Consider the following 19,890-nt stretch of genomic DNA (forward strand, 5'->3'; position numbering starts at 1 on the left):
CACAGTCCAGGTGTGGGAGGCACACTTCTAAAGAACTTGCGCTGCTCAGGCCCAGCCTCCCCAGATGCAGAAATCACATGTCATCCAGGGCTGGAGATCAGGCTAGAGTTAATTATAGCCCTACAACATGTTGATGCACGTGTGATCAAGCACTCTTCAGGTGTTTCACTTCCCAAGACTGGGATTTTTGGATATCCTGGTTTGCTGGGCAATAGGGTTTTTCCTGTCCTGGTCCAAAATAGAATTGAAATGTGCAAGAGTTCCAAAACCCCTATCCTGTTTACATTTTGTAATTGCTTAAGATTATTTTAAAATCCACCTCTTAATTTTTTTTCAAAATACAGTATCAAACTAAACTACTTTTCTGCTTTTCCCTATTTTTAGGGTGGTTTTTTTTTGCTGTCATCCTTTTTATGGTGTGTTTTCAGTAAAGCTGTACATTCTATATGTGAGCAGCATGAATGTTTTGTAAAGAACTCCTGGTTAAGGATCTGGGTGGATTATGGGAACTGTAATATAACAGGTTGTCTGGGGGCACTGCTGAGATGGTCAAATCAGGACAAACTGATTAAAACCAAGGCTACTTGCAGTTCAAGACTAGGGTTCCTTTTTTATAAGGCACCACACCAGTCACACACAGCACTTCAGCTGCCATTCTAGACAGCATGAAGTTGCACAAACAGATCCCCTTAGACAATCCAGCTTTACCAGTGCCACAACCAGCACCCACCTCACACTGATGAGAGGTTATGAAAACCATTTTCACCAACTACTACCCAGTCCCAAAGGCATAGTTCCAGGTCACCTCAGATCTTACCCAAAAGAGCATGCTGTGCCAATCCTTTAGAATATAAAATGTAAAGGTTTATTAATAAAAGAAAGAAAAAGTTGAGAGTCAGATTGTTAAAGAAATCACATTACATACATCAATCATCAAGTTCTTGATGCAGGCTCTTACCAGAGATGTAACAAACTGCCAACTTAAAAGTCTCTGGAGCACATCCTATGTCAGGATGGGTCTACGAATCCTTCTGGGCCCTCTGTCCTTGGCAAAAGAGCTTCTGGAGCAGAGGGCAGGAGCAAAGACAAGATGGAGGCACCCCAGGATACATTTATAATCTTGCCCATGTGGAGGGAAATCCATTGTTCTCCTGGGTGATGCCTCCCAAAATGGGGCTGATCACATGATCACCAAACCAGTCTATATCCTTTTTAGGCAAGGAGCCATGGAATTCCCAGGTGTGTCCTCCTCAGGTCATTGTGTGTTCCTCACATATCCATTGGCAATCCTTAAGAGCCATTATCCATACAGCATCGAGAAACCACCCCTCACAATAGGTGGTTGATGCGTTTGCTGTCTCCCACACAGAAAACATTAAAAATATAAATACAAAGCCCATATTCACAACTTTACACACACAGATCATACAAGTATATGGGTATCCTAGACACTGAGCCAGAATAGCTTTAATTTGACACCTAACATGGCCTACTTTGCACTGAATTTGCAATAGCAAGTACAACAATGATCTCTGCCTACTCACGTTAAAATTCAGTAACGTGACAGGAACTATTTTAATTGTAATAAGACTAAATCCTTCTTAGATAGTTCTGATTAATCTTCTGACTTCTTGTTTTAAAGGTCACTGGTTTGAGGTTGTATGACTGGAGTCTGCAAGGATATGTAGCTATAGAATCTCTCTGGAAGGATAATCCTAAAAAGAAGAAATCTGGAAAGAAAATAAGTGACAAGGTAAGAAGTCCAAATGATTTAATTTCCAAATAGAGGGTAATTGTAAAGGTTCAAAATTTATGGTTAGGGTACAGAATGATGGATTAAGATTCAAATTTCTCTGTTTACAAACAAACAAAAAGTTGATCTATGTCTCTGAAGACAAAAAAAGGATACTTTCTTAAACTAGTTCCAATCTAGGCTTCCCAAAAATTTTGTTTGGAAATGTTTTCTCATGGCTAAGATACAATCAGCTAATGGTATTAAGCAGGGCTTGACAAATATGCTTGCCTGTGGCGAGTAGATTTTATCAGCTGGCAAGTGCAGGGGCAGGCTGGCCGAAGCCCGCACTATGGGTGACGTGGCCCCATCCGGTCTGCCAGCCGGCGGAGGAGCAGAGCGCCACCGGGGAGTGGGAAGTGCGGCGATTCTTGTCACCGGGGTGCCTGCATAGCTCTGGCATGAGGAGGCAGGGCATGAGCCAGAGGGCGGGACGCTGGCGGGACGTGGCCCCGCCAATTTTAAAGGGCTGTGGCAGCTCACCTCTGGCTGCGTGTCCCTGGGAGCTGGCTGTGGTGCGCGGCACAGCCAGGCCCTGCCCCCCGGCTCCAGTCCTGCCATGGTGTGACGTTGTGGGGGTACCTGGCTGGTTTCTATGCTGCTGGCTCTGGGGTAACCCCCACTGGCTGCCGTGGGTACCACGACCTAGCAAAACAGGATGAGTCACTATGCAAACCAGTATGGCCAGACTCCCCCCATGGAGAGGAACAAAGGAATGTGGAATGTTGCCCTGGCTGGGGGGCAGGGCTGGAAGAGAGTTAGTTAGTTGCTGGCTGGAAGCATGGAGGAGACAGCCTAGGGAAAGGGGCTGGAGTTGAGGGGCCCAGTCTCCCCCATCTCAAGGGGGCCTGAGGCAGCCTAGCCCAGCTCTGTGACCAGATTACATCTGTGCTGTGCTGTAACCTGGAGAGGCAATAAACTTCCTCTATTCCACCGGCTGGTGCAGTCTGTTTGTGCCATTTCGGGGTGCAGGAGACAGGGGACCCCCAACGTGCCGTCACACATGGCCCCAGCCCCCTCGCCAGCGAGAGACCGCTCCCTGCCGACCGCCCCGCTCGCTGCGCCCGCCCCGCGCCCCTTTGTCTCCTCGCCACTCGTTCCCCAAGCCGTCCCTGCTCCCTTGCACCCCGGATCGCCTGCTCTCCCTCTTCCCTGCAACTCTCTGGCTCTGTACCCCCTTGCACTCCGCACCCTGCCCCCCCCCATTCCTGCCCCGCCATCTCTGTGCTGCCTGTTCCTTGCACTGCCCCTAGACCCAGTCCCCCTTGTCCCATTCTCTGTGCCTCCACTGCATCCTGCTCCCCTCGGGTGTAACACACACACACACACACACACACACACACACACACACGCGCACACACTGCCCTGACCATTGGCTGACAGACCCGGGCCCTCCCTCTCCACCGGGTCCCAGCCCAGGGCTCTATAGGCAGGGACTCTTGCTGCTGCCTGCTCGGTGGGGACTCCAGCCGATACACACCAAGCTGTGTTAGCAACCCCTTTCCCTGGGCTGCTTCCTACCACCCTGGCATCCTTCCCAGCCGTCTGCCTCGGCAGTGGTCCTTTCCGTGGCTGGGGCTGGAGGCGTAGGAGGTCCGGTCCTCAGACGGGGTTAGTTGCTGGCGGTCCTCCCGGGGGTAGATGTGGACCCTCGCTCTGGCGTCAGCTGCTGCAGGGACACTGGGGATGCGGCCTGGGTCCTCCCTCACTGCCCCTGCCTCCTCTCCTGCTGGGCTCCCTCCGCCTTTATATGCTGGCTCTGCTGGGAGCATGCCCCACAGGGCCGGAAGGGCAGGGCTCTTTCAGTCAGCTGGGCCTGGGCTACTCCCAGCCCTTCGATGTGGGGCCTGTTCGCCCCATCACAAGGGCTACGGGGGGGCTGGCGGTGGCCAAAAAATGTTTTGCTTGGGGCAGCAAAAAACCTAGAGCTGGCCCTGGGGGAGGGGAAGGGGCTGGGCTGGACTGGACTGTGGGGAGGGGAAAAATATGCGGAAGGGGCTTGTGCTAAGGGAAAGGGAAGGGAGGAGGTCAGGAGAAGAAGAAAGAGGAAGGCACCAAGGGACAGGGGTGCAGGAGAGACAAATGCCAGGGGGCCAGTGCAGGCAATGAGGAAAAGGACAGGAGGGGAGGTATCAGTGGGAGAGGGGAACATGGGGGATGCTGGGAGAGGAGAGGGTAAGGGCAGTGGGGGCTAGAGGGGGGAGGTGCTGTGAGAAGGGTTGAAAGAAGGGGTGGGCATGAGGAAGGTGGGGATGGAACAAGGCATGTGTAAGGGCACAGGGGCATGAGGGGAACGGGGGCAGAGTGTGGTGAGGGGGTGGGTATCAGGGAAAAAGGAGGCAGGGGCAGTGAGGGAAGGGGGAAGCAGCAGGAGGGTGCAGGTGCCAGGGGATTCAGGGGGTGAATTCTGGGAGGGACCAGCACCTGAGGAAAGAGGCAGGGCAGGTGTGTAGAGGGAGTTGTTAGGAGTAGGAATGAGGAAGGGTGGCTCACGTGAGATGAGTGGACACAGAGAGGAAAGGAGGACTGGTGGAGAGGGGCAGATCTCAGGAAGGCTGAGGGCAGTGAGAAGGGCAGGAGTCAGAACAGCAGAGAAGGGTGAGGGGTTGGGGGGCAGCAGGCACCAGGGGAGCTGATGGAGCAAGGGGAGGAGATATGGCAGCAGAGGGAAAAGGTAGAGGTTTATAAGATATTTATTAATAACTTGGGTGATATTTATTAATAACTTATTAGTAATTACTGTTCTTATTCTTATTAGGAATTTATGCCATTAAAAAAACACTTTCTGGGGGGGAGGGTGGCGAGTCCCTTTTTTTTTGGCGAGTAGGGTTTTCCATAATTTGTCGAACTCTGGTATTAAGAAAGAAGTGGGGAGTGCAACAGCCCCCTAGCACTTGTGGTGTACATGTAGCCTTAAAGAAAAGTTAAGAATATTAACTAAGCACAGTGGGGTTGAAACTGCATCTTTGTTAGAGCATAGTGAAACTTATAATCACAGGAGAAATGTAAGCTGGTAAGGATTTGTGGGAAAAACCTCTTCTAAAGTGCTTAAGTACATGAAGAGTTAAAAAAGAAAATGCCCTACCTGTTTGAAATATTACAATATGTGCCCACAGGGTTTAATTTTGTGATATAAACTGAAGGATTTCAAAGAAACACCTGACTCTAAGTCAGAGAGAAATGTGAGGATTGACATGACATCAACAAATAATCATGCAGCATTAGCACAAGGGAACAGGGAGCCACAGCTCAGCAGAGCTGTGGAAGAATGACTGACCTATAATTTTGCACCAAAATTGTGACTATGCCTTCTCTTTGAATGAGTCAAATATAAATTGCAACAAGTTGGGTTATGTCGAAAATGAAAGCTGTGTGACAACTGGTATTTGGTAATTTGCATTGGCTTGTTAAGACATATGAACCTTTTTAACAGGTACTTCATGAGGGAATGTCCAATTTGTGTTTGACATCTTGCCTAGAGTTTTTGTTGCAGGGAGGGGTCCTGTTAAGCCTCTTGATGTTTTGCTGGGTTCTTCTAGCTAGTAGAAATTTAAATACCCTTCATACAGACTAATGGTCTCTAACAGCTTCATCTCTATATTGTATGGCTCACAAAACAGATTAAACAAATTTGTGATGGCTAAGTAGTGTATGTGGACAGTTTAGTGAAGCACAGTACTTGTAAAAAGCAAAAACAATTATTCTAGGGCTGTGGTGTCCAGCACGCTAGCCGCTAGCCACATTAAGCTATTTGGTTCGTTTGTGTGTGACTAGTTGGCTTAAATAATGTGGCCAGTGCGCTGTAGCATTTTCAGAATAATGTGGCTAGTTTGCTATAGTGGCTACTGCTTCAGAACTGGTTAGACACCATGGTTCTAGGGGGAAGTTTACTTAGAATTATGTGCAGGGAAGAGAGTCTGTGATGTCAGATCACTGTTTTGATTTTATAAGAAATATAAATTCAGATGAATAACTTAAAGCTACTGTGTCTTTGAATTCATGGTCAGTTGCATCTCTAGACTTGAGTCTTACGTTCCTGGCCCTTTAAGACTGAGGAATGCATTTTGTGGCTTGAGGAGTTCTGTGACTGACTGTCTGTCTGGGACCAGAGCCTTGAAGCTGTAGGTGCAGCAAAGCAGCTTTCTCTCTGAGCTATCTGGAGGGAGTCCTGGGATGTGTAATTCTAGGAAGGACTGCTGGAACATGTGACGGAGCATGCTTGGGGTACGTCTAGACTACATGCCTCTGTCGCCAGAGGCATGTAGTTTAGGCTACCAGACATGTAAATTTAAATGAAGCGGCGATTATTTAAATCGCCGCTTCATTTTACTATGTCTGGTAGCCTAATCTACATGCCTCTGGCGACAGAGGCAAGTAGTCTAGACGTACTCCTGGAATGGGGGCAGGAGCACAGGTTCCTTCTCTGAGAGCAAGAGAACTGGAGCTGCTGTCAATCTCCCTTCGGATGTCTGGGGACAGCATGGATCCTCAGCAGAAATGTCTGGGAGAATTAGTTGGAATTTCATTACAAGCCTGGTAATCCCATTTCTTCAGATTTTATTGCTAAACTTTAAAGAGTTGGGGCTCTCTGGAGGTAGAAACTCACACCTGCTAAGGATCTGTGTTAGTCAGTGAGCACGGCCCTTAGTGAACGTGTGCCTGGAGGATTGGAAGGAAAAGGAGGCACAGCCCCAGTGCGTACTACATATATAAAGAAATACATTATACCGTCCAGCTGAAAAATGCCTTTCTGCAGACACACAAACTTTTCAAAGAAATAGAGAAAATGGTTTGGGGAAACGTAGCAAGAGCCTGTTGACAGCTATGAAAAAAGAAGCTGAAACTTTCTTTGTGCACACTAAAAAAATAACCTTCCCTGCAAAATCTGGCAGGAGTACACACAGATTTTAGAGCACTTTGAAATATTTGTTCTTAACCCAGTTGCTTTTTTCTCAGGTTAAAGCTTGAAGAATGCAGGTGGAGAATGACTAATGTGCATCACATACATTCTCAAAGAATTACTGACAGCACTTCTCCAACTTGCAGTACCTGTGTGCTACTTGGGTTCAGTGCTTACAGCACGTTTATTTGAGTCACTCAGGCATGGTTTACACTACATCATTAGGTTGATGTGAAACAGTTTACATCAATCTAATTATGTCAGTGTACACACAACAGCCTTTCTCCTGCTTCTGTAAGTGCTCTAACACACCAATATAATTCCATCTCCATGAGAGGCATAGGGCTTATGTAGGTGTAGTTGGGACCATGCAGTGCCTCCTGTAGAAAATGTTACCTACATTCAGTGGTTGTCACTTTTGTCAATTTCATCTCTCTCCTTGAGCTGTGAAATTGACAAGAAAGCTGGCTCCCAGCTCCGCAGACAAGCTGCAGTCTAGTCTCCACTTTGAGCCAGGCTCATGTTTCTGCTCACGCTCCCAACATCCTGGGCTCATGGCTTCCCGCTCCCCTGCTTCCTAGGGAGAATTTAGGAAGGCAGAATGGAATAAACTGTACTGGGAGTAAAACACCTGTTCTTGCGAAAAGTGACTGACCTTTGTTAGCTTTTTTTTGAGAATCACAGGCTATGGTGGTATCTGTTACTTTAATCCTGAAGAAAATGTAATTCTCAGTCAGGGGTCAGCACCCCGCAGCACCTGAGCCGATTTTTATTGGCACGTAGGACGGGAGCTCAGCCCTGTTCCTTCACCTTCTCTCTTCCTCTCAGCTGCATAGTGGGGAGCTATTGCTGCAGCTTCAGCCTTAGCCGTAGCTTCCTGCTCGGGGAGGGGAGTGGGAGAGGCGTATGTGTGCATCCCTGGGGCTACCTTCTGTTTTGGGAGGGGGCGGGACTGGGCCTGCTCCACACAGCCAGGGCTGGGCAGCTGGCACATGTGGCGCTCTGGGGCCCGGGCTGTGCCGCACTGCTCCCTGTGGGCTACGTGCAGGGGTGGGGAGTCCCTTCCTCAGCGCCCCACTGCGCCTACTCAGGCTGGAGCCAGCCCTGGGCTCTGCCTGCCCCAGCCTGGGAGCTGCAGGCAAAGGACTGCTGGGCTGGGCAGGGAAGAGACTCTTCCTCCCCACCTCTCCTCGCCCCAGCAATGCATGGATGTGGGGGCAGCAGGGAGGGCAATGGAGATGGGAGGGGACAGGGATAACACTGAGGGATATGGGGGCAATGCAGGAGATCAGTCTGTGGGGGCAGGATGGGAGGGGGTAGGGGTTGTACTGAGGGGCATGGGGTGATGCAGGGGATCAGGCTGGGGGGGATCATGGGACTGAGGGGAGACAATCTGGAACAGAGGGAAGATGTGAGGGGGGATACAAGTTTACTTGGCAGAAGCTGCACTTTCCTTTACTCCCCACTTCTTTGCCTCTTTCCCCAACCAGCTGTTTGGCTGTAATTTCAGCCTCTCCCCTTTTCTGCGTTACTCCCCCAACTTCCTCCCACCCCAAAGCTCCCTCTTGTTTCCCCACACCCTCTCCTGCTGCTGAACTCCCTTCCAAATCCTGCCCTCCTCACCGCTTCCTGCACTCCATTTCCCACCCTGTCCCACTTGCTGGCAGCTCTGTCCTGCACATTGAATCCCTCATTTTTGTTCCCACCCCAGAGCCTAAAGGGGTCCACAAAATCCACTAACTCTGGAACTCCAGAAAAGTAAATCTGGCCTGTGAGAAGCCTTGAACTTCAGTCCTCCCTGTCCCTTCCCCTTACTTCATGGAGCTGGAATGCCAGAAGAGTGAGGTATCTCAGTTGGGGGCCACATCAGTGAGAGTTGGGGGTTTTGGAGTTTTTTTGCTTCTCCCTTGTGTGGTCTGCAACTGATTTTTCTGTGGATCAGTGATCCCCAGGCCAAAAAAGGTTCCCCACTCCTGACATAAATAAAGAAAACATGGAAACCTTTTGTGTTGGACATACTATTTTACTTAGTTTATAAAACTGCATTTTAAACAAACATGAGAAAGTTAAAATGGTTAATCTGTTTAATAACTGAAATTAAACCGTTCTCCCCAGCTGCAACACTAGCAAAATGGCTCAGGCGTAATTATGTAATTAACAGTAAATTTCCATTAGCATCTGGCAGTCCATAGAAAGGTTTCCATTGACCCGGGTGATCCACGGGGCACCCAATGGAGAGAACTCCTCCCCCCCAGGAGCGGAATGGCCTAGGGCAGTAGGTACGCCATTTCATCAAGGTTGCTGACCCTGATCTAAGTTGATAGTACAGTCATATACAGTGAAAGAAAGAAAGAAAATTAGTGAATATATCTGATGTAAAGAGGGGAATGCATGAACACATGTTAAAGAATCCATTGATTAATCAGCTTGCATTTTCATTTAACACTTTATCTTCTCTGATACTCGGTGTATTTAAACAGTGTTTCTTAAAATAAAGATATATACTGTCAGTAGCCTTAAAATAAAGATATATTCTGTCTGATCAAAATAGGGGCATAAAAGTAAACCTAGTTATAATGTATACAATTTTGATTACTTCAATATTTTTCTATATATTTTTTTCATTTTTTTAATATGGTTGCAAAAGAGATACTTGAACTCAAGAGAAAAAGTTTCAATTTCATACATTAAAGTTTTGCCTCCATCTAACTTTAAGGGATTAGAATGAGTCTTGTGCAGAGTTGTTGCTCATCTACAGATCCACTTTGGGAGAGCTAATGTACTGTTATTGCACTTCCATCTACTAAGAGATTGATTATCTGCTGACATGCTTTGGTGGTATAATGTCAACAGATTTTTTTTTTAAGTTTAGTGGCTTTATTTGAGGGGGGGGGGGGGAAATTAGCTTAAATTCTGTTTTGTTTGGCATTTAAATAAATGCCACTTGGCTAAATCCACTTGGAAACAGATACAGCGCAGAGAAGTCCGAATGGGTTTAACTGGGATTAATGGAATAAATAAAGCAAAAGCTGAATATCCAGACTCTAGTCCAAGTAGTAAGGTCTGTCTTTTTAGAATACTCTCTCAGTGGAAGTTATGGAACTATTCCTAGTGAAATCTATTTATAACTAGATTTGAATATATATTGTAGGGCAACGGTGGGGAACCATATCTTGCTTGGACCTGGCTCTCAAGGCTCAGGGCTCCCCACTGCCCCAGCATTAGGGAACCTGCGCTGGTGCTCCAGCTCCCTGCTGCTTCCTCCCTAGTCTGGAGCACACAAAATCTACTAGCTTTGGCTCCATAAAGCTCTGGTGTGCGAGGTGAATGTGGGGAATGCCTTTCTGCTTCTCAGTCGGGGACCATGTCAGTGAAGATTTTTTGTTGTTGTTGTTCTTTGTTTTGTTTTTTGCTTCTCACTTCTGTGCGGCCCCCAGCTGATTTTTCTGTGGGTCAGCAGCTCCGACCTAAAAAAGGTTCCTTGCCCCTGCTGTAGGGAACATTGTAATCAAAGATGTTTTAATAAGCCTTTCTTGAGTCTTTAATTTCTGTTATTCACTGCAGAGGTAGCGTGAGACCATACTTTCAAAGGGAATAGTATATAAGGGCCCTATTGTGTAAATCAACACAGAATTCTAAGAATCCACCATGGCAACTATAACATCTGTGGGAAATTCTCTACCTCTGTAATTTACTGAAGACAAAAATGAATCAGATAAAGCATCTTTTACTGAACTTCTGTTCTTCCATTACTTACTGTTACACCAACCACAGGGACATTTAAATCTAGAAATGCTTTGGGAGCAGTTTTGTGTGTAATGGGCAAGAGAGAAAGGGCATATCCGATTGAATGACCATTTCATTTTGAAAAAAGTGGTTGCTCTGCAGTGTAGGTGCACATAAGTCTGGGGAGAGGGGTTTCTCTTGTTTTTAAAATAGCGGTGTCCCTGCCCTATGCTCCCATGTGAGGGTAGAAAGCACTGAGTGGCTATGACCCTTCCTAAGTTCCTTCTTATCATCCATACCTGTGAGATGGAATCTAATCGGGTTGCAGTGTCTGGTCCAGGGGTTGGCAACCTTTTCAAACCGAAGAGCCAAACTATATCAAAATTCAGAACAAGTGGTCAACAAAGAGCCGTATAAGAATGTCCATTTGCGTGACTGAAAATATACAACTTAATATTAGTGATAAAGTAAAATATTATGTTCAACACAAAAGGTCCAACATTGATTTTTCTTTGGGTCAGTGGCCCCTAACTTCAAAAAGGTTCCCCACCCTGCCATAAATAAAGAGAGTCAGGGACCACACAAGTGAGAAGCAAAAAAACAACCTCTCCAAAATCCCCAACCCTCACTGATGTGGCCCCCAACTGAGACACCTCAGTCCCCAGCACTCCAGCCCCGTGGACAGGGAAGACTGAGGTTCAAGGCCTCAGCCAGATTAATTTTTCTGGGTTTCCAGATTAATAGATTTTGTGGGAGCCCTTAGGTTCTGGGGTGAGGCAACAAATGAGGGGTCCAGTGTGAGGGATAGGAATAGGGGTGCAGGATCTGGGCAGGAGGTGGGGTTCAAGAGGGGGTGAGGTCTGGGTGGGAGGTAGGAACAGACTGGGAGTAGGGTGTCTAGCCGGGGGAAGGGGAAGGGGGTAGGAGCAGGCTGGTGATACAGCATCTGGGCAGCACTTACTCTTTCTTTTCAGTGTCTGTAACAGGGTTTATTAAACAGATGCAAGTCACTCCTATGTGGCAGCCAGCTGCTGCTCCACACGGGTCACAAAATAAATTAGTGGTCCAAGGGCTGAGTGTGGTCCAAAAGCTGTGTCTCGCCAGGAGTGCAAGGAGTCCAGCTGGCAGTCGCACTTATTGTAGCTCTCCAGACTACTGGCTCCAGGAAGGCTTCATGGGTAATATGGCAGCCGGGTCTGCTTGCCCCCCATGCTGCTCTCAGTCTCCCTATAGGTAGCCAATCCTGGGCTAGACTGTAGCATTGGCCAAAGTTCTTAATTTTTCTGAAACTCTTTGGAATGATGATAGAGATGCAGCCGTGTTAGTCTGGTGTAGCTGAAACAAAAGACAGAACTATGTAGCACTTTAAAGACTAACAAGATGGTTTATTAGGTGATGAGCTTTCCTTTTGATAATTTAGTCCTAAGCCTCTGACTGGGTATGAAGTTGTGCTGCCCCACATCTTAGAGCAAGGGTGGGCAATAATTTTTGATGGGGAGGACACTCCAAGAATTTGGAAAGTGGTCAAGGTATGTACTCTTCCATGATATTAATGAAGGAGGTGTGGGGTTGGGATAAAGGTTGGGTGCAGAAGGGAACTTGAGGTAAGTTAGGGTACAGGAGGGAGTGTGGGGTCTGGGAAGGAGTTTGGGTGAAGGAGGCAAATTGTGACCTGGGACACTGGACTGGGGTGCAGAGGGTTGGGTTGTAACCTAGGGCAGGGAATTGGGGTACAGGAGGGAGTGCAGGGGTTTGGATTGTGGGGCAGGGGATTGGGTGCATGAGATGGACAGGAGTGGGGGCAGAGGGTTGGGGAAGGGAGGGGCTGTGGTGTCAGAGGCAAGCTCTGGCCAGGAGACTTAGCAGACATCAGCCCAGCAGTTTCTCAGGCAGGCAGGTCCCATCCTCACACAAGTTGCAGCCATGTGCTTTGTGAATAACTACAAGCCCTGGAAGGAAGGGGGTGTGGTGATTCATGGCTGCCTGTTATTCAAACTGGCAGCTTCCATTGGCCATTTCACTGGCCAATGGGATTGTGCTGGGGACTGGAGCAGCAGTTGAAGCCTTCCCTCCCCTCTCTGGGCTCAAGAGGTTTTAAAGAAAAACCATCCCACAGCCACGTTTCTGAATGGTGTGTGGGGTGGGGCAAGGCAAGCAGGGAGTCTGTCTGGGGCTCCCTGAAGCATCCGTGGGCCCATATTTTGCCCAGGCCTGACTTAGAGGGAACACTGCCTGCCATCCTATTTGTACATATAGAATACCATCATGGCACTGTTGAGGCTATTAAAGCGCACCAGTTCATAACAGTTGTGAATCCCATGACTTTGTTAGCAAGACTTCAGTCACCGGACTACAGAGAGGAGAAAGCTCTAAAGCTGGATGGCTCTTTCACTGTCTGAGAACCTCTTCTCATCATTGCTGAATAAGGTGGTAGCTTCTGCAGTGAACAGTCTCAAGGCCTTTTAGGAGTTTCTGGTGCAGACTGCAGTCCCCTTGGTCTCTCTGCAACTCTCTGGTATGGAGAAAGAGAAGAGCTGAAAGATGTCATAAAAGGAAGGTCGGCTGGAGGTTAAAATTGCCTTCCAGGCAGTAATAGATTCTTTGGACCTACTGCAGCCAGGCCTCTGGCCATCACAATGATTATGCAGCTATCACAAAACCAGGATCAAATATTGCACCCAGTCCCATAAATGCTCCACATGTGGCTGGATGAGCAGGACCAGGAAGTTCTTTTACAAAGTTAGTAACCTTCCACCAGGTAGACTCTGCCGAAAAGTGGAAAAGATTTACCATATGGATAGCCTAGAACTATGTGAATTCAATAGCGGCTCTAACAACAAACATTCTGGTCTGTATACTTCTCTTGATACAGCCAGGTCTACAGTCCAGCTCCTTTAAAGTCCAACTTGAATCAATATTATAGGCATGTTATGCTCCAATACAGGCTTATTCACTTTTGTGTGCCTCCAGGGTACTCTTCGTACTTGTTCTTCATTTAGGGTGCGTCGACATTGCAGGGCTTAACTCAAAATAAGCTATGCAAATTGAGCTATGTCAATTGCATAGCTTTATTTCAGAATAGCTGATTTTGAAATTGAGAGCATCTACACAGCACTTATTTTGAAATAGAGCCCTCTTCCTCTGACTTCCCTTACTCCTCCTACAATGAGAGTTACAGGAGCCAGAGTAAGAAGTCCTCCAGCTTGACAGTATTTTGACACTATTTTGAAATAACTGCCTGCTGTGTAGACGCACACTAAGTTATTTTGGAATAGTGTTGCAGTGTAGACGTACGCTTAGAGTCCTGACTCCCATATGAGAGCTTAATATTTTTCTCCTACAGAGCTTCTCTTCAAACCATTAGCACAATGTTCATTAAACCAACTCAGTATCGTGATGCTGTTTTTTGTATTCACATCACAGAGAGCCAGTGAACTGTAACTTCTTATGCCTAGATTTCCTTATGCATCTTTCCACATGGGCAAGGTGGTGGTGAAATCACACTTAAGTTCACCCTTAAAGTGCTCTTGGAATTCCATTTGACTATCAGCATTCCCTCTAATTTTTTATGTCCATGTACAGAATGAATTATGTGCACTAATATGGAGTGATGGGGGGGCTGTGTCTCCCTTAGCCCAGGAGCATAAACTGCAGCTTCTAAAGCCCTTTCTTAATCTGGCCCTGCTGCTGGGGCTGAAGAAGCACGCAGCCCTCAGCTCCTGCATGGAGCTTATTGGACAGCTGCTTGGCCATGTGGCTGTTCAGTTTAGAGCAAACCCTGCTTACTAGTCTTTTTGAAACCACGCTAGTCATTCAAAGAAGCTTTGCACTCTGGATATGTTCAGGGTCTTGCTTTATCATGTTAACAGGACCAAGCTTTTCAAATTTTCTTTGTCCTTCTTTCTGGCCATGTGCAGCATACAAAAGGCCTAGCCATCTCATCCCTGAGAATCTCAAAGGGGATCACATGGTGTATTTCCACTTACTGTTAGCTGACTGGTGAGCTTCTCCCTCTGAACCTCCAGAAACACTTCAATAGGACATAGGCAACATCTGCAGCCTGCTTCAGAAAAGTACTGATCTCCAAGATCTGCCAGGCAGCCATGTGGAGCAGTCCATTGGCTTTTACTATATCTTGACATGCCAACCAGAGCATATGCTAAGTTTGAAAGAGCTGTTCTTCAGTCAACTATTTGATAGATACTCCTTACTTGCATGTCTGGAGAGGATACTGCTTGCCAGCACCTGTACTGGGAATCATACCAGAAGGGGAGATCAGCACTAACAAAGGTTATGACTGAACACACACATCTCATGAGTAATCATGCCCCATTTTTACAAAGTGACTTTTAAAAATACAGCTGCACTTTAATATTTAAGTATTTCTAATTACTGTATTTAACTCCTGACAATTCCAAAATAGACTGAGTGACTGATTCATAAACATTATTTCATACTTTAACTGTATTAATACAAATGTATTTATTTACCCTGGAGTACCTATGGTTCTTCAAGGTGTTGTAGTCAGTGTGGATCCCAGAGCCTGCTCTCTCTCCCAGCTTTTTGGAGTCCTCAGCAACACAGACTTGGGAGGAAACTGAAGGAAAACTGTGGCCACCTAGTCCTGTATGCCTTTGGACGAAGAGATATAAACACACACACTTACTGACACTAGTCTTCAAAAGAGTCCTGCCTTGTTCACGTGAGGTGTATGTGCACCTACACTGGAATCCACACTGACTATATCTTCTTGAAGAACAACAGTTACTGTGTAAAGTAAGTAATTGTTCTTTTTTGCTCTTGGATTGGGTTTCTGTTCTGGCAGAATTGTTTACCGTGGGTTGGGCTTCATTTTAAAGAGTGTGTTTTCTTTTTAAGTCTGAAGCTGACAGTGACAAGCCAGTGGAAGTGCACATCAGTTCAGGTGAAGAAAGAACCATGAAGTAGAAAGCACCGTCACTTCCCATCAGACAGGTAACGGACAAGGAGGATTGGTCACAATTGTTTCTCAGAACAGTCTAGGCCAGGGGATATCAAACTGTGTTGTACCGTGACCTTCTTCTGACACCAAAAATTACTACAAGACCCAGGAGGGGGACCCAAGGCCAGGCCAAGCCCTGCCATTCTGGGCAGGGGAGGCAAAGGTGAACCCCACTGCTTTGGGGATGGGCTGAAGCTTGCAGGTTTCAGCTCTGAATGAGAGGGAGAGGCTGTAACCTGAGCCCCACTGCCTGGGGAGAGGGGGAGTTAAGCTGAAGCCTGAGCCATGTTGAAGCCAAAACCCTTGAGCAATGGGGCTTGGAATTTAGCTTCAGCTCTAGGCTCCAGAAAGTCTAAGACTAGCATGGGTCATGGGTTAGAGGCTGAGGGAGGCTGCCTCCCCAAAAATCCTGGTGTAGCCACCTCACTCATGCTCTACCTTCGGTCCCCTCCTGCAGTTCCCAGTGCTCTGCCGTAATTCAAGCTGGCTGGCTTGCTGTGGGAACTCGGGGAGGCTGGCATCAGGGCTGTGCCACCTGCCTGACACTCCAGGGTTGGCCACGTGGGTTTTGAGTGCTCTGGGCTTCAGTAGCGGCAGCAGAGTGGGAGAGATACAGAAGGAAAGGGACAGGGCCTCAGACACAAGGGGAGGAACCAGGGACTGGGCTCCCCAATGGCCAGGTCACTGGTTGTCCATGGAAGGCAGTGTTGTCTAGTGCTCAGAACAGGAGATGTTGCAAGTGACTTGAGTTCTGTTTCTTACTTTGCTAATGATTCACTGTATTATTGTGGGCAAGTCACATGACCACTCCATCCTTCAGTTCCACGTTCCTGAGATGAGGATAACAACCAACCTTTCTAAAGCAGTTTAACATGATAGACAAAGAAATGCTTGGTAAATGAAGAGTATTTACTGATGTTCACTGTTAATAATGTGGGTTAATTTGTGACATGAATGAGGTTTGCATTAAGCTCTGCTGCCCCAATACTTTCATTTGATAAGATAGTGGACTTGTTTATTATATAAGCATTATATAGCTAGCCATTTTTAAGTGCTGCTTTTAAGTTTGCAAATGCAGTATAAAAACGTTTGGTTTGGTTAGGTTTTGTCTGCAAGATTGATGGTTCAGTTGACTGATGCATTGTCACTTCTCAAAGCTTACCTCCCAGTATACTCATCTTTACTGTTTTCATCTGGTTACATTAAAGAATGATTTTAAAGTGACTGTAAAAATGATATTGTGGGATTTCATGTTTGTTCCTCAAAGACTTATGTATCAAATAAGTTCAGTTTACAATAAAATGTTCCTTCCTGCCCTCCCCCCCCCCCCATTCAATTACCAATTCTTAATTCCGCCTTGGTTTGAAACCTCAGCTTGGTCATTGCATTTCATGAGTCATCGGCACTAACAAAGGTTCTGCAGATATGACTGAACCCACACCTCCTGAGTAACAATGCTCCATTTTTACATAGTCACTTAAGAATAAAGCTGCACTTTCATGTTCCATTAATGTATTCTTAATTACATTCTTAATTCTGTAGTTAATTCCTGACAATTCCAAAAATAGGCTGAGTGACTGATTCAGAGACATTGTCATACTTCAAATAAAATAAAAATATATTTACCTTTTTCAAAATAGTTATATAGAATAGAAATAAATAAGAGAAAAAAAGGCTGGTCCTGAATTAGAGACATGAGGGAAAACAGAAAGGAAGAGGATATGTTTTCACTGTGACTTAGGAAAGATTTAAATGCTACAAAAATGTTAATATTGTCTTCTGCATATAAACATGAATAATGTTTGATATATATTAATGAGAGTCTGCAAGAGTCAGGTTAATCAGAAACATTAAATTGTCCATCTAGTACTGCTAGATTTTTTTTATACACAAATAGATCTATTTTCAGCTGTTTTTATTTCATCTTTTGAGAACTTACCTAAATTATCTCCTTCTAAGCAAAGGGAGGAGAAAATCATATTCTTAAGGTTCGCTTTATGCATTTATGTTTTTCCAAGCTTCTGTTCCCAAAATCTGTCTGTCTCAGTACTGGATTTATACTTATACTATGGAAATAACTTGGAAGAACATCTCCAATGCAAGCTGGTTTCTGAAGTCCTGATTTGTGAAGTGTCCCTGATGTATAATTTACTCTATTTACTTAACTCTTTTAAACATTTAATTCTTTGAATGTCTGAATGATTAAACAGGGGAAGTGTGTCCCCTAAAATAGCACTTGCTTTTCCACAGGTTGTCTGTAGAGAAGCTACAGTGAACTTTTATAAATTGAGTCACTTAAAAACCTCTGTCTCTGACCTGAGAGAAACAGATGGCACAAGCTGACTTCTGTGTCTGTTGTTAGTGGGGGTGAGGAATGGCTAGTGATATGTGATCATTACTTAGAACCTTAGACTTTGAGTCAGAGTATTTTGTTAGATTTGGGGAATCCAAATGCTGGAGATCAGTGCAGCAGTCTTTTAGCAAGACACATTTCTTCTATTTATGCTGCTTAGGACATATGCTTAAGTATGTCTTTTTTCTTCCTCTTTCATTCTTCTCCTAAGTCACCTGACTTATCAGAACTTGCTTTAGGATAGGTCTTTGGGTTACGGTCAGGACAGAATGACTTTGCAGCAGTGCTGTTGAGACCTCCTTTAGCAATGGTGGGTCCTGGGAAGGATTTTGGTGCCTCAGAGGCATGTCCCCAAATCCCACAATCTCAGTTCCCCCTGGCAACAGCCAGTGCTAGCGTGGAGGAAGCAGACAGAGGCAAAAAGTGGATAATCAGCAGCCACATCAATCATGGCTAGTCGTGGGAGGATGTCATGATGTATGCACACCCTGTCTCTTGGGAAAGGTTACCCAAGGGCGTGGATGCCACCTAGTCAGCCGTTGGACCACCGGCAGTCTCTCCCATAGTCTATGAACCCCGCCCCTTGGTCCAGGATGGTATATGCTGGTAGCTAGAGTCAGTGAGAGGTGACCCCCTGGCTCAGGGTAGCACAGCTGGGTGTCCCAAGTCATGCAGGCCCTTGGGACACCCAGCTGTGCGGCACAGCTGGGTAGCTCAAGTTTATAGGGTGGTGGGGGGTTAGGGCCCAATCGCCTTGCTAGGGGGACCCAGGCTCAACTTACTCCATCAGGTCCTGACCCAGGGCCCTGTGAGTGGCAGAGCGGTCTAGTACTCCTTTCGTGGAAAATCCAGTTGAAAACATGCCGAGTTTACCTGGGTGGGAGAGGCCTCTCCTGCACCCTCCCTGGGTCACTTCCTACCGGCGCTGGTGGGATGGCGTCCCATTAAGTGGATGGGTCTTCTTTTTCCCCGCAGCTGCTTCTCACTGGGGTTGCTCAGGAGCTGTGTGGCAGCATTCTTCTGGGGCTCTGTCCCCCTCCGTCTGGGTCACTGGCTGGTCGAGTCCAGGAGCTCCGGTCGAAAGGTCCTTCTCTTTCAGTGCTCAGCCCAGACTGAGCTGTTTTGTTGCCTTTTATGCTGCTCCAGCATTTGGGTCATGCCCAGTCTGAGTGAAGGGGTGAGACTTCCTCTACCCACAGAGTTTCAGCCCCACCTGTTTGTGTGGGTATGCACAACCCGTCAAAGAGGGAAAGGTGGCCCGGGGCTGCAGGAGGGGCAGGGCTGGGAGAAGATAGCATGGGTGCTGGAAGGAGCTGAGCACAGGCTTGGGCTGAGACGGGAAGAGAGGAGTCGGGGCTGGAGAGGGAACTGGGAGTTAGTGAGAGGTAGTGAATTAATATTTACTATTGGTTCTTCATCTATATAATTTTGCTAACTTCAGTACAGTTGCTCTAGATTTTCACCAGTATAAATGGGTATGTCTACACTACCCCCCTAGTTTGAACTAGGGGGGGTAATGTAGTCATACGGAGTTGCAAATGAAGCCCGGGATTTAAATTTCCCGAGCTTCATTTGCATAAAGCTGGCCGGCGCCATTTTTAAATGCTGGCTAGTTCGGACCCCGTGCCGCGCGGCTACACGCGGCACGGAGTAGCTAGTTCGGATTAGGCTTCCACGAGACGTACTGCTAGTTCGGATTAGGAAGCCTAATCCGAACTAGCTAGTCTGTGCCGCGTGTAGCCGCGTGGCACGGGGTCCGAACTAGCCGGCGTTTAAAAATGGCGCCGGCTGGCTTTATGCAAATGAAGCCCGGGAAATTCAAATCCTGGGCTTCATTTGCAACTCCGTATGACTACATTACCACCCTAGTTCAAACTAGGGGGGTAGTGTAGACATACCCAATGGGAATAGAATGAGCCCAGTATTGTGGCAAGGTCCTCTCTCAGGCCGCTTGTCCTGGGACACCTTTTGGTCCACAAATCAACCAGAGACCCCTTCTGGTGCAGTCACTCCAAGCCTTTTATTGTCAATTTCCCACCATCTTCTATTTAGAAAGCTTTTGGATTATAGCAAACTCAGCTAGCTTCTCCTTCTGCCCGGGGAGCATACTCAGTCACACCTTGGATTCTTGCTCTCCT

The 19,890-nt window shown here is 46.8% G+C and overlaps 1 protein-coding gene across 3 annotated transcripts in view; it reads left to right on the forward strand.

The window, feature by feature from the left end:
- The window catches only part of APOO (apolipoprotein O), a 92,743-nt gene that overhangs the window by 55,374 nt on the left and 17,479 nt on the right, over window positions 1-19,890 (forward strand). For all 3 annotated transcript variants that reach the window (XM_075913301.1, XM_075913300.1, XM_075913302.1), the window contains exons 7-8: window positions 1,643-1,753; window positions 15,297-15,392. In XM_075913301.1, the coding sequence (XP_075769416.1) occupies window positions 1,643-1,753; window positions 15,297-15,365 (180 nt within the window). In that variant the 3' untranslated portion in view covers window positions 15,366-15,392. The remainder of the gene's footprint in view (window positions 1-1,642; window positions 1,754-15,296; window positions 15,393-19,890) is intronic.

This window comes from Pelodiscus sinensis, chromosome 1 (assembly GCF_049634645.1).
Source record: "Pelodiscus sinensis isolate JC-2024 chromosome 1, ASM4963464v1, whole genome shotgun sequence".
In the NCBI taxonomy this organism is placed as follows: domain Eukaryota; kingdom Metazoa; phylum Chordata; order Testudines; family Trionychidae; genus Pelodiscus; species Pelodiscus sinensis.